The sequence below is a fragment of the Calidris pugnax genome, unplaced genomic scaffold, assembly GCF_001431845.1.
Source record: "Calidris pugnax isolate Ruff unplaced genomic scaffold, ASM143184v1 scaffold50, whole genome shotgun sequence".
NCBI lineage: Eukaryota > Metazoa > Chordata > Aves > Charadriiformes > Scolopacidae > Calidris > Calidris pugnax.
The window spans coordinates 3150262-3162637 of NW_015090780.1; the positions used below are offsets into that span (position 1 = coordinate 3150262).

Consider the following 12376-nt stretch of genomic DNA (forward strand, 5'->3'; position numbering starts at 1 on the left):
AAGGGGCTGATCTGGGAGGAGAGGGAGGTTTGGAGGAGGAGGAGGGGGAGCAGAAGGCAGGCAGAAGAGAAGCTCATTCACGTCCCGCTGGGCAGCCCCAGCCCTCAGCAAACAGGGAGGGAGCCCACGGAAGGGTCAGACTCACAGATGCGCTGCAGGAGCAAAATCCAGCTGCTCCAGATACAAAGATGTTCCTCAGGTCTCACCTGGGGCATTTCTCAAAGCCCATCACTGCCCCAGACAGATAAAAAGCATCACAGAGCGAGAGGTACCCAGTGCCCGAGGCTCCCTAACTTCACTAGAGAAACTAATATACCTTTAACGAGTGCAAATGCACTACAGAGAAACGCACTTACTGCTTTGCGAGATGGTTTATTAGCTCTGGAGGTGTATTCACATCTGTCGGGTTTTTTTTCAGGGAGATATAAAGAATGCCAACTAATTTCCTGGGAAAATGATGAATCCTGACCAGGGAATGGATGCTCGCAGACAGAAACAAAGAGGAAGAAAAAAGGAGAAACATTCTCAGAGCCACACACAAAAAAAAAAAAAAAGGGAAGAATTGCCTTTGAACTATTTGCAAGGAAGGAACGGGATGACAGTTCCCATCAAGGTGATCCCAAATGGCAATATATCCATAAAGATACATCTCCTGCAAATAGCTTCATGCTTCCCTTTATCAATTAAAGACAACTTCATCCAAAGCAGGACTTGGAAGCAGAGAGGAACAGTGGGAAGACTCATCAGGAATGGAGCGACACAGCTCATTTGGTTAAGCAAGAGCAGAGGAGAAGTGGAAAAGCAAAGCTTAAAAAATGAAATACCAGGTTTCAGTTTGGCATCCTTCTGCCAGGAGGTTTCTGTGAGGACACAGCGTGTGTCTGCCCAGCTCCCCAGCAGCCAATATTCCACCAGCCTCGACAGAGGGATAAAGGGCTCAAAGATTTACTAAGTTCCCACAAGATCTTGAGGACCAGGCAGCTGGGGAAAGGGAGTGTGTGTCTGTACATCTTCAGATGGCCTCAAAGTAAATCGAATTTTATTAGACACCCCAAACCCCACCGAGGAAGCTGCGCAGTCACAGGAACTGCTCTGCAGAGCTTGTACTTCATCCTCTGCTCTGGGACCAGCTGATGGTGAAAGAGAAGGCAACGCAGATCCAGATTCCTTGGCCACACGTTGTCCACAAGCCGGGGCTCGACGGGCTGCTGGAAGCTCAGCCTGCTTTTGGCCATCAAAGGAAGAGACCAGGAGCATTCAACTTCATGCCCACCCCACAGGACAGAGGAGGAACAGTCCATCATTACTTCTATGTCCCCAGGCAGAAGGGGAACAGCTGAAGGGACACAGCCACGTATGGGATCATCACCACCAACACAACCTTGTGCTTGTGTCCTGGAGAAAAAGGTCCATTTAAGTCCCCATATGCAGGAGAGCCCCAAGAGCTGCTCAAAAGCAACGTCCTCGTTAGCTCCACAGAGCATCTCCATGCCCGCTTGGGAGGACGGCAGCACCAAGCCAAGATGTGGCACGGAATCATAGAACGGTTTGGGTCGGAAAGGACCTTAAATATTATCCAGTTCCAACCCTCCCTAGGGTATTCCAACCCTCGGGACACCTCCCACTAGACCAGGTTGCTCAAAGCCCCATCCAGCCTGGTGAAACATCATTAACCAAGAAGCAGTGGGGAGTGTCTTTTCCCCACAAACATTCACTGGCCACTTTTTACAGCGGTGGAGTAAGACTGAGCATCATCTCCACATGGACCAAGCAGCAGAGGTTTAGCTCATGGTGAGTCCCCCAGACCTCTGCTGGGGGATGGACCCGTTCATTGGAGGTGCCCAAGCAACAGCAGATGCGTGGTGGTGGTGGGGCAGATGTATGGTCAACATCCTGCCCTCAAAGATGGAAAAAACAAAAGTGGAAACTGGGATGCATTAAAGTCATGCTTTAATAGGTGACATTAATGGAACAGACTCTGATACAGCTCATTGCTGGAAAACATCTTGTGAACTCACTGCAAACACCCACAGCCCAAACTCTGAACCTGACCACGCCAGGGAAGGGTTTGGGTTGAGTTCTCCCAACCAGGGCTCACCATGAAATCCCATTTAACACAAAAACAAACCACATCTCACTGTAACAAGATATATGATCTATGCCCCAACTGAGCACATATTCACAATGAAAACTTCATTAAATAAGAAAATTACTATAAATCTGTACAAAAGCCACAATTAACAATTTCTTATGAATCTTTTATGAAAGAATTTTCTCTTGACAACTTCAAGTATTTATACCTGTAATTAAGTGTATTCTTATTGGCAACTTAATTCCACTCGTTCATAAGAAAGAAAAAGAAAAGAAGTATTTTAAAAACCCCAAAAGCCTTTTCCAGCATGTGTGTGACCGTTAGATGTTAAAGCCTGCAGACTTTTATTTCCACACACGCGTACGCAGCACGCTGGATCAGGACCTAGGATCTGGGAAGGCAAGTCACCCATCAAATTCTTTGAAAGATGAAGCTTTTTAAGAGCTGGAGGAGAGAGGAAAGACATTGACATTGCACAGGCTGCTGCCTCTGGTCGCTGGCAAAGAGGGGGAGCCTCTAGCCATCTCCTACACCAAACAAACAGCACCTAAACCCAACTCCCCCCAAAACTATAACAAACTAACTGAGCAAATGGCAAATCCAGACCTTCTGGCTGTTGGCAAGGGGTTTCCTCCGCTTCATGAAACGGGTCCTCTGTTGTAAACCTCTAGGAGCCAAAGTGCTAAATTGTTTAATGCTCCTTCAGACTTGGTTGAACACTGTGTGAGTCGGGCAGAACAACTAACGGAGGGTCAGCAACTCTAAGGCAGGCAAATAGCTGGCAAGGTCTGAAAGTAAATTCTTGAGGGCCGTAAATAAACGAACCAGACAAGCATACCCCCTCCAATTAAAGTCTCAATTAACCGCCCCACAAAGCCCAGTGGTTTCCAGACATGTTGCACTCGAACGTGCCCTCACTGTCTGACACACTGGTGGTTAATGGTCAAACAACCCTGCCCTAACTAGGAAGTGGGTTAAATTTGACACGTCTAACTCGATGCCACAGGCCTGCAGAAACCCCACAGGCCAAGTCTGAAAAAAACAAATACTCGTTTCTATTTTGGCAATTAAGGACAGAAGGCCTTTGAACCAGTAGTAGATAAATACCTGTGGAAGACTATCAAGGGTCAGAAAGTGGTGGGAAAACCTGGGGAAGAAGAGCTTGAGACAGCTTCAGGCAAAGTCTGAGGGTTTTTCCTCTTAGAAACCAACAGATAATTCACATTCTCGATTCTAACAAGTGCTACAAAGGAATTCCTGCCAGGGATAAAGGGAACAAGTCACTCGGCACTTTCTACCCCAGAGAACAGCATCTGTACACAAAGGGTAACACTGGGCAGAGAAAGGCTCTGACTACGCATTTTATCCCAGTCTGAAGTCAAACCTACTTTCTTTATGGAAGGAGAGGCAACTACACTCTGACATGATGGGAAATACTCAAATGCCACAAAAATAATGATTTATGCCCTAGGAAGCAGACACACAGCATCGTTGCCAGGAATAAATCTCCTGGGAAGGTACAGCCTTTCAAAATAACAAATAGAAGTTAGAAGGTAAAAGAAAGGCCTGGCAAATTAGGTCATGCTGTCTTACATTGAAAATCATGTATTTAATAAATACTTGACTAGTTCAAACAAGGAAAAAGACTAGTTTTCCTCTTCTCTTTAAGAAGAGACACACCAGAACCAAAGCGAAGTGCAAAAATCCCTGTTACTCCAAGATAATCCTGAACATCAGATAAAAAAAACAGGAACAGGACAGCCTGCCCGTGAAGATGACTCAAAGTTTTTCTCTTTAGGGTAACCAAGGGCTGGATCTCAATGAAGTTACAACAGATGATTAAAAAAGCATGGAATGGTGGAAGTCAGACAGGGACTAGCCTGGATCAGCCCAGAGGAAGTTCATTCTTCAGGGTAGTTCTGCCACCCAAAGCACTAAAGCTGGTTCCCAGCAGGTAGGACAGTGTCACCTCCACTTGCCCAAGCGCTGGCCGTGCCGCTCTCACTCTGCTGCTGCCTGCTCTTCACCAGGTTCTGCTGCACGCTCAGAGCTGTTGGGTTTTTGTGTTGCAACCTCAACACTGTCTTCTTCACGACAAGCAGACGCCATGCTCTGCTCAAGGCTCTCTGGAACTTGTTTCTTGCCCTCGACTTCTGCTTGCTCTTTTTCACTTGCATTTTCTGCCTTTTTATGCTCTTCTACCCCATCTGTCTCACCTCTGCCTCCCAGGAGCGTGCTGTTGCAGCCGTGCTGCTCACTCCTTGCTGTGTCTTGATCTCCACTCAACTCCAAGCCATCACTTACTGGAGAAGTCTGGCCCGTCTTGGGGATCCTGGGGCCAGCTGGGGCTTCCACACCATTTGCGTCACCACCTCCCTTCTCACTGGTGGCTTCCACAGTTGCATTTTTCTCACTGACATTTTCTTTTTCAGCCTCAGCGTTTGCAAGAGGTGGATTTAACTTGGCACTAGAGGCAGAGGGCCCCATGTCCAGGTTTATGGCCAAGTTGAATGTTTTGGTTCTTGATGTTCTTTTATCAACTTTCCTCCGTTTTACAGCTGCGTCGGCGGTCTCCGGCGCCGCCGAGTCTTTGGTGTTTGCATCGTCTTCCCTCAGTGCTCCCTCCTCCTCTTCTGCTTGTAGGAGAGGAACTGAGGAGGGGATTTCTGCATCAATCGCACATTCTCCCAGATTACGGGAAATGTTTTCAATATCACTCGGGCTTTTCAAGGATCCACTCTTTTTAGCATCTGACATATTTGCATCCAGTTTCCTCTTCTTGCTCTCCTTCGTGCAGTCGTTCTCTGCCACACCCTGCACTTCTCCAGTCTCACTGGTTAAATCCTTCTCCTCCTCCTGGGTAAGTGAAGCCTCTTTCTCTTCATCACCATCCCCTCCCTTCGAAGCGCATTCACTTAACTTCTCTTTTACATCTTCATCCCTCACTTGAGGCTGCGAGTCTGCAGCATCTCCAGCTTCCTGTTCTTCTAGAGACTGGTTCTCATGCTTTTCCAAAGGATCACCACATTTTTTACCTTCCTTTGAAGCACATTCACTTAACTTCTCTTCTACATCTTCATCATTCACTTCAGGCTGCGAGTCTGCAGCATCTCCAGCTTTTTGCTCTTCTAGAGACTGGTTCTCATCCTTTTCCATAGAATTATCACATTTTTTATCTTCCTTTGAAACGCATTCACTTAACTTATCTTCTACATCTTCATCATTCACTTTAGGCTGTGTGTCTGCAGCCTCTCCAGCTTTTTGTTCTTCTAGAGACTGGTTCTCATCCTTTTCGAGTCTGCAGCATCTCCAGCTTTTTGCTCTTCTAGAGACTGGTTCTCATCCTTTTCCATAGAATTATCACATTTTTTATCTTCCTTTGAAACGCATTCACTTAACTTATCTTCTACATCTTCATCATTCACTTCAGGCTGCGAGTCTGCAGCATCTCCAGCTTTTTGCTCTTCTAGAGACTGGTTCTCATCCTTTTCCACAGAATCATCACTTTTTTTACCAGGAGCTTGCTGTTTATCTTCAGCCTTTTGGTGCAGCTGTGACTTGGTGGAGCGGGGTCTGTACTTGAGGAGTTTGTCTTGTGGCCCCCAGGCGAAGCTGCCCCGGGGTTTGAAGTGTTGCCAGGCGTAGTGGACCAGTTCCCTTCTCTTCCGTTTGCTTCTGATGGTGAACAGGAAGTAATCCAAGGCACTTCTCTTGACATTTGGTAACGTCTCCGTAACGAGGGTTTCTGTTAGGAAAAACTTCACCAAGTGCACTTGATAGTGTTCGTACCCCATCTCCCCCAGGCACTTCAGGATTCGCGTAATCCGCAAATTGTTGTGGCTATACCTGAAAGGAAGAGATAAGCAGAGTCCCTAAGTGAAAGTCCTACCTGAAGTCACAACGAAACCCCCCCCCAGGGTACCTGCAAAATGTTCTGTGAATTACTGACTGTGATCTATTAAAGACTATTTGAGATTCAGACGGGAGGGCGGGCGGGATTAGTGCTGCTCTCTGCCTTCAGCAGCACCTCCCCAGCCCCTCTTGGGCTGCTAGGATTAATCACCTCTGCTAGAGCAAATATTAACATCTCCAAGTCTCTATTTCCTACTCCAGGAGCCCAAGGTGCAGAATGCCTGCTGTTTACAGCTGCACCACATACAGAAGGAAACCAGTCTCAGCTGGTTTGTCTGCTTATTATACTTGTCACTTTATTAAGTGACAGAGAGCGTGATGACCTACAGTCAGAGGCTAAAAATACTTTGGGTAACCAACTCTTTTATCAACAAAAGCCTCTGTTCCTCAAGGGCTGAGGATTTGCTTGACTTTTTTTTTCACTTCTCACAGAAGTGCCTGGCTGTAGTAAGTGACCAGCAAAATAAACACTCACCGGTTCAAGTTTTGAAATCGTTCAGCCCAATTCTCTGCTCTCTTAAGTTCTCCAGTTTCCTCGTTGATGAGAATGATTCCATAAAACCTCAGCATGAGCTGATAAGCTCGTATAAACCTTCCCATAACTTCCTTGGATTTCTTAAAGGCCTGAAAACAAGACAGACCAATGAGTACAAGGTGCAACTCCCTAATTATCCACACCAGTTTAAGTCACACCTGAATTATAAACAAGGCTTGATTATATCACTAAACATTTCATCTGCTGGTGTAGCTACTGGCAGACACAAGACAGAAAAAATGCTTAACAGTGCTTGAGGGAGCTCTGTTCACATCAAGGCCCCAAGGAAGCAATGTAAAAAACTCTAGATTTCAGATATAAGGCATTTATGGAAAATGCTAACATCCTTCAGGTCTCAAAAGAAGAAGAAGAAAAAAAAAAAGACAACAAAAACTCCCAATACCTGGATTTCTTGACACGTGAGTGGTCTGGCACGCAAGTTCATCCCATGTTCACGTAAAGGGAATAGCCTGAAGGGAAAGAAATTTTAGCTCAGATGAGCAAGGATGACACCCCACCCAGGGTACCCATTTCATTAAAACTAAAAAAGATTCCAAAACCTGTGATATCACAGGCATCTCTTGGAGACCTCACATGGACACATAGTTTACTGGATGACAAATAAATCCCTCCCATAAAAGCATCACCTACACCAATGATCACAGCATACTTTGCTCATCTGGATCTCCCTCCTTGCCCTAACGCTTGGTTCTGCACTGGCTGTAAGACCAAGCATGACTGAGATCTATTGCTGCAATGGAAACACAACTCTTCAGGATTTCCACAGCATTGTTTCCAGAAAACTACAACTTAATAAAAATAAAGTGGACACAAGTTTCACTTATAAGTAATTCTGGGCCTTTTGGGAAGCTGAATTCACTAGACAGATACTTTACCACTGTATGTAAGAATGGTTTTCTTCCAGAACTTCATAGTTGTCCCACCACAATTCAAGCAGATCGTCAATGTGCAAACCTGAAAAGAAAAGGAAAGAGTCAGGCAAGAAGAAATGACACCAAATGAAAATTAAATTTAGCCAGTCACCCAAGGTGGCTCATTACCCAGAGCCAGGTGCTGGCACACAGGCATCAGCTTCTCTAATTAGACAACCACTCTTGTAAGCCAGAAAAAAACCCTTAGTTTTCTACCACCAAACAAAAATTTAGGAACATACAGCAGCAATGAGGACATTTAAAATGGAAATTCTTGGTGGTTTTTATGTTTTGGGTTGGTTTTTTCCCCCCTTTCTTTGTTGTTTTGTTTGTTTGGTGGTTTGGTTTTTTTTTACTAATTGTCCCACATGGATGAAGCTACTCTTTCACCAATTCAACCACCAGCAGAAGAGTTGCATCAAACAAGGTACTCACCCTGAGGCAAAAAACAAATCTCATTTTTATAAAAGCTCAAGTTCCACATCTCTTCTTCCTCTTCAGTTTCTGATTGTATCAACCCCTGGAGATGAGAACAAGCAATCAACATGCAGCACTCTTTTAAAAGGCAGCATTTACTTCAACACTTCTTTCTCCTTGCTTTCCCTCAAGTTTCCTAAACATTTCAAGCTAAATCCTTGAAGGGTGTTTTGGGAAGGAACAGCTTGTTTCTGATAATGCATTATCATCCCTTCCCCCTGACTAATCACTCTCTTACAGGTCCTGAGCCCGTGTCGTGGTTTAGCCCCAGCCAGGAGCGAGGACCACTCACTCTCCCCCCAGGCTGGGGTAGGGGAAAGAACTGGAAAAGTAAGAGTGAGAAAAAACTTGCGGGTTAAGATAAAGACAGTTTAATATGTAGGGCAAAAGCCATACACACAAGCAAAGCAAAACAAGGAATTCATTCCCTGGTTTCCATGGCAGGCAGGTTGGGCTCCATCATGCATCACGGTGACTTGGGAAGACAAATGCCATCACTCCCAATATCCCCCCCCTTCCTCCCTCCCCCAGCTCTATACACTGAGCACCATGTCATATGGCATGGAATGTCCCTGTGGTCAGTCAGGGTCACCCCTCTCCTGGCCATATCCCCTCTCAGCTCCTCATGCCCCCCCAGCCCATGGCTGGCAGGGGGGTGAGGAGCAGAAAAGACCTTGAGAGCTCAGCAACAATGAAAAACACCAGGGCGCTATCATCAGCATTTCTCATCCCAAACTCAAAACACAGCACTGTGCCAGCTCCTAATAAAAAGCCTTCACTCTACCCTAACTGAAACCACAGTAGCCTGAAAACGGAAAGACAAAAGGGTGCCCTCGAATGGAGAAGGTGTTCCTAAACTTAGCATGGGATGAGGAAGAGCCAGGAGAGCCCGCGCATCGTCGTTCGGTGCGTACCGGGTACCGGTGTCTGTACCGCTGCAGGTCCCGCGCCGCGGTCCAGTTGCGCCTGCCTGAGAACTAGAGAAGAGACAGATCAGAGATCCTCAATAAAATTAGATTTTGTACCATCTCATTGTAACAAAGTCATCCATTCAGCTGTCCTGGTGATTGTTCATACTTAAAATTTATGAATCTTGCACAGCACTTCGGAGATGAAACTTCTATCCATAGAGGGAAGTCATCAACGCAGGATTTTTAAAGTTACCTTTGAAATATGCATTTACACGCTAGGATTCCCCCACACTTTGGTGACAGGAATTAAATAAAGCTCGAGTTGTTTTTTAAATGCAATTACTTGTGATGACCTAAAATAATGCCTGTCTACATTGCAGCAGATTGCCATTTTATACATGGCAACACAGACCAAAATAGGCAGCAGAACTTCCCACAGCCACGTGGCCCACACAGGACTGGCAAACCCAACGCCGGTGTCCATCCCCAGAACACAGCCAGGCTGCAGGAACGCACACAGCCATGAAAAGCTTTGCTACACAGTTAACATTTGGGGAAAAAAATAATAGAGAGTGGCTGCAAACACAACATTATGTTCAGCCAGAACAGATCGATATTGTTCTTTTGTTCAGGATGTTCGCAGAGACTGAGATTGAGCACTTGAAATTCATTGATGCTTTTGACTATAATTTTTGAACTACAAGGATAAAATTCTAATACACATGGAAATGGCGAAAATTATGCTCCCAATTACAGAAAAATCAATTTCCAGGCATTCTTTACACTTGAGGTTTTAAAATCACTTCCTTTAACTCAGGCAGGTGGGACAGGCTAACAGCAAACTGGGTCCAGTTTTGGAAAAGAACTGGTCTGCTGCAGAGTAAGGCTAGATAGAGAGAGAGGCAATGCCACAGTGCCAGGGGCTGTAAGGCTGGTGTCAAGAGAAGCTGGATGCAGGAGAAAGACATTCTGAAGCACGTTGGAAAGAGAACAAGACAGGGAAGCAAAGAGAGCAAAACTCAGCCCTCCCTCCAAGCAGGTTTTGTTCCTGGGTCTCTATAAACTTCTATTCAAGCAGCAGAGAAACAGAACCTTCCCTTTCCTTCCAGGTTAGACAGACAAACCAAGGCAAACCTCCCTATTTTTCACCACACCAATAAGCAGTTTAAGTGGGTGTCTCCCTCCAGAGCTGCAACGCACGGATCAGAGCGTGCATCGCTCTGCACAGAGGGCAAGGAAAGCGGAGAACAAAGCCAGGGGAGAGGAGTGTGAACAGCTTTTGGCTGAAAACTGGAAACCAGCTGCAACTGAAAGGGATGAAAGAAGAAGACACAGGAATGAGGAAGTTGAAAGAATTGAGTAAAAGAATCGAAACTTGTTGATGGAGAGCAAGGAGAAGGCAGAAGCACCAGGTTGAATAAAGACATCAGCCACTTCAGGCATAAAGTTACACCATCTAGGCTGAGGGGAGAAGAATGAGAATTAGCGTTATTCCAGCAGAAGTAGGAACTAGTTCTGGAAACTGATTCATGCTCTTGGCAGGTTGAAAAGGCATAAATAGATAGCAGCAGATTTACTGTTTCCTTTTTGTATTCCTGCCCACTGCCCTTCAAAAATTTCCAGGCCCTGTCTGACAGAGGTGACAGAGTCCTGACAGCAGGAAGAGCTCCTCTCTACAGACACAGAACAATATTCCAGGGGCGTAAAGTCTCAGGGCCAACATCCTCCCTTGTAAGGCAACATTTGAAAAGTTGTCACAATGCAGAAATTGCTCTAAGAAAAAAATAAAAAATCTGAAGAACAAACACATTTAAAAAGAATAATCTGAACGTTCTGGAGGCGTAAAAACTTGTGAACAACCCCAGGACACCAGCCACATGCACAAGAAGATTGACAGTGTGCCCTCAACGCAAAACACTTCAAAGAGAATCCCTGCCTCTTTTTTTTTTTTAAGTATTACAGCTATTCCACATAAAATACCTTTCACAGATCTATGTGCACAACTAAGGCCCAGCTACATTCCCTGTGGCAAACTCTATGAAGATGCAGAGACAAGCGTGAGCAGGTCCGTCTGCTGTATTTAAACTCTGATTTCCTTTGCAAAGTACAAAGTGTGTATTTTTGAGAAGTCACCAGCATTAGGAATACTATGTTGCATAGAATTATTTTTTCTTTAAAGGGAGGTTATTTTAATAACTTAATGGCTATTAAAATATCTAAAGTTTAGTATTAAACGGCTTTAAAAGTATATTAATTAGAAAGCTTTATTGGCCTATTTATAGTCTAAGAATATGGGTGAGTCGCTGAAATGAAACTCAAGTGAAGCATTAGTTTCCCTTTCCCCAAAAGGGGAGAAGTTAAATTAAGTGACTGTTCCGTGTTTCAACTGACCCAGGAAAAACAGAAAAACAGAGACACGGGTTTGCAGAGAAGAAAATCGTGATGCTCCACGTCAAACTGAAGAACACTGATGGTAAAGATGGAAACCTGAGGTAAGACTAACAAGGTTGTTTCATTTCAAATCAATGTTATTTTAAGGCACCGGAGACAAGTGTTCACACCTTGCAGCACTGCCTCACTCATCAGAACTGCCCACACACCTGCGGGTCCTAAAACATCAGCACGTCTAAAAAAAAGATTAAAAGCTATGACTCACTTTTGAAAGCGAGCAGATGTTGTGTGATGGCTTTTTATCGAGGCATGAAAGAGTACGAAAGGCCACCACACAAAGATGAGGATTACCAATAAAAAACTTAAAAGCAAGGAGGTTCTGAGGAACACCAATGTCACAATGCCAAGCTCAGCAGCCATTGGGATGCGGTGGACAGGCAGGTGGACACAGGAGATGGAACCTCTGTTCATGGGGTGAAGTATCCAGACCACAAGGAATGGTGGGGAAAAGAAATATGAAATTCCAGTGTAATAAAATTTCAAGAGATCACAGAGGCACAGCACACCTCTGCCTTCGCCACCCCCAGAGCTCATTTCTGGCCTCCTCCCTTTGAAGATCAGCCCCACCGGGCTGAGGAGAGAACCGCAGCCGAGAATCGCTGCTGGGACAAACCCCTTTAACCTCCTCCGGGTATTTTAAGCTGCTCCAGTTCCTGACAGTAATTGGGACAACGGAGAAGGCGCCCAGATACACTAAGGAGGTGGGCCGGGGGGGGTCCACATGTGCACATCAATCACACACAGAATCACCATGGTTGGAAGGGACCTCTGAGATCATCGAGTCCAACCTTAACAAAAAAATACAAACCACACCAAAAAAACCCCCAAAACCAAAACACAACATCCCACCACATCACCTCCACCCACAAACCAACAATCTTGGGCACTAGATCATGCCCTGAAGTGCCACGTCTATATGCTTCTTAAACACCTCCAGGGATGGTGACTCCACCACCTCCCCGGGCAGGCTGTTCCAGTGTCTGACCACCTTCTCAGTAAAGTAATTCTTCCCAATATCTAATCTAAACCTCCTCTGCCCCAACTTCAGACCATTTCCTCTGCTCCT

At 45.4% G+C, this 12376-nt stretch overlaps 1 protein-coding gene across 1 annotated transcript in view; it reads right to left on the bottom strand.

Moving 5' to 3' along the window:
• Window positions 1-1933: 1933 nt before the first annotated feature.
• The window catches only part of OGFR (opioid growth factor receptor), a 25631-nt gene continuing 15188 nt past the window's right edge, over window positions 1934-12376 (bottom strand). Inside the window, exon 8 of the mRNA XM_014956807.1 lies at window positions 1934-5380. Within this exon, the coding sequence (XP_014812293.1) occupies window positions 4094-5380 (1287 nt within the window). The 3' untranslated portion in view covers window positions 1934-4093. The remainder of the gene's footprint in view (window positions 5381-12376) is intronic.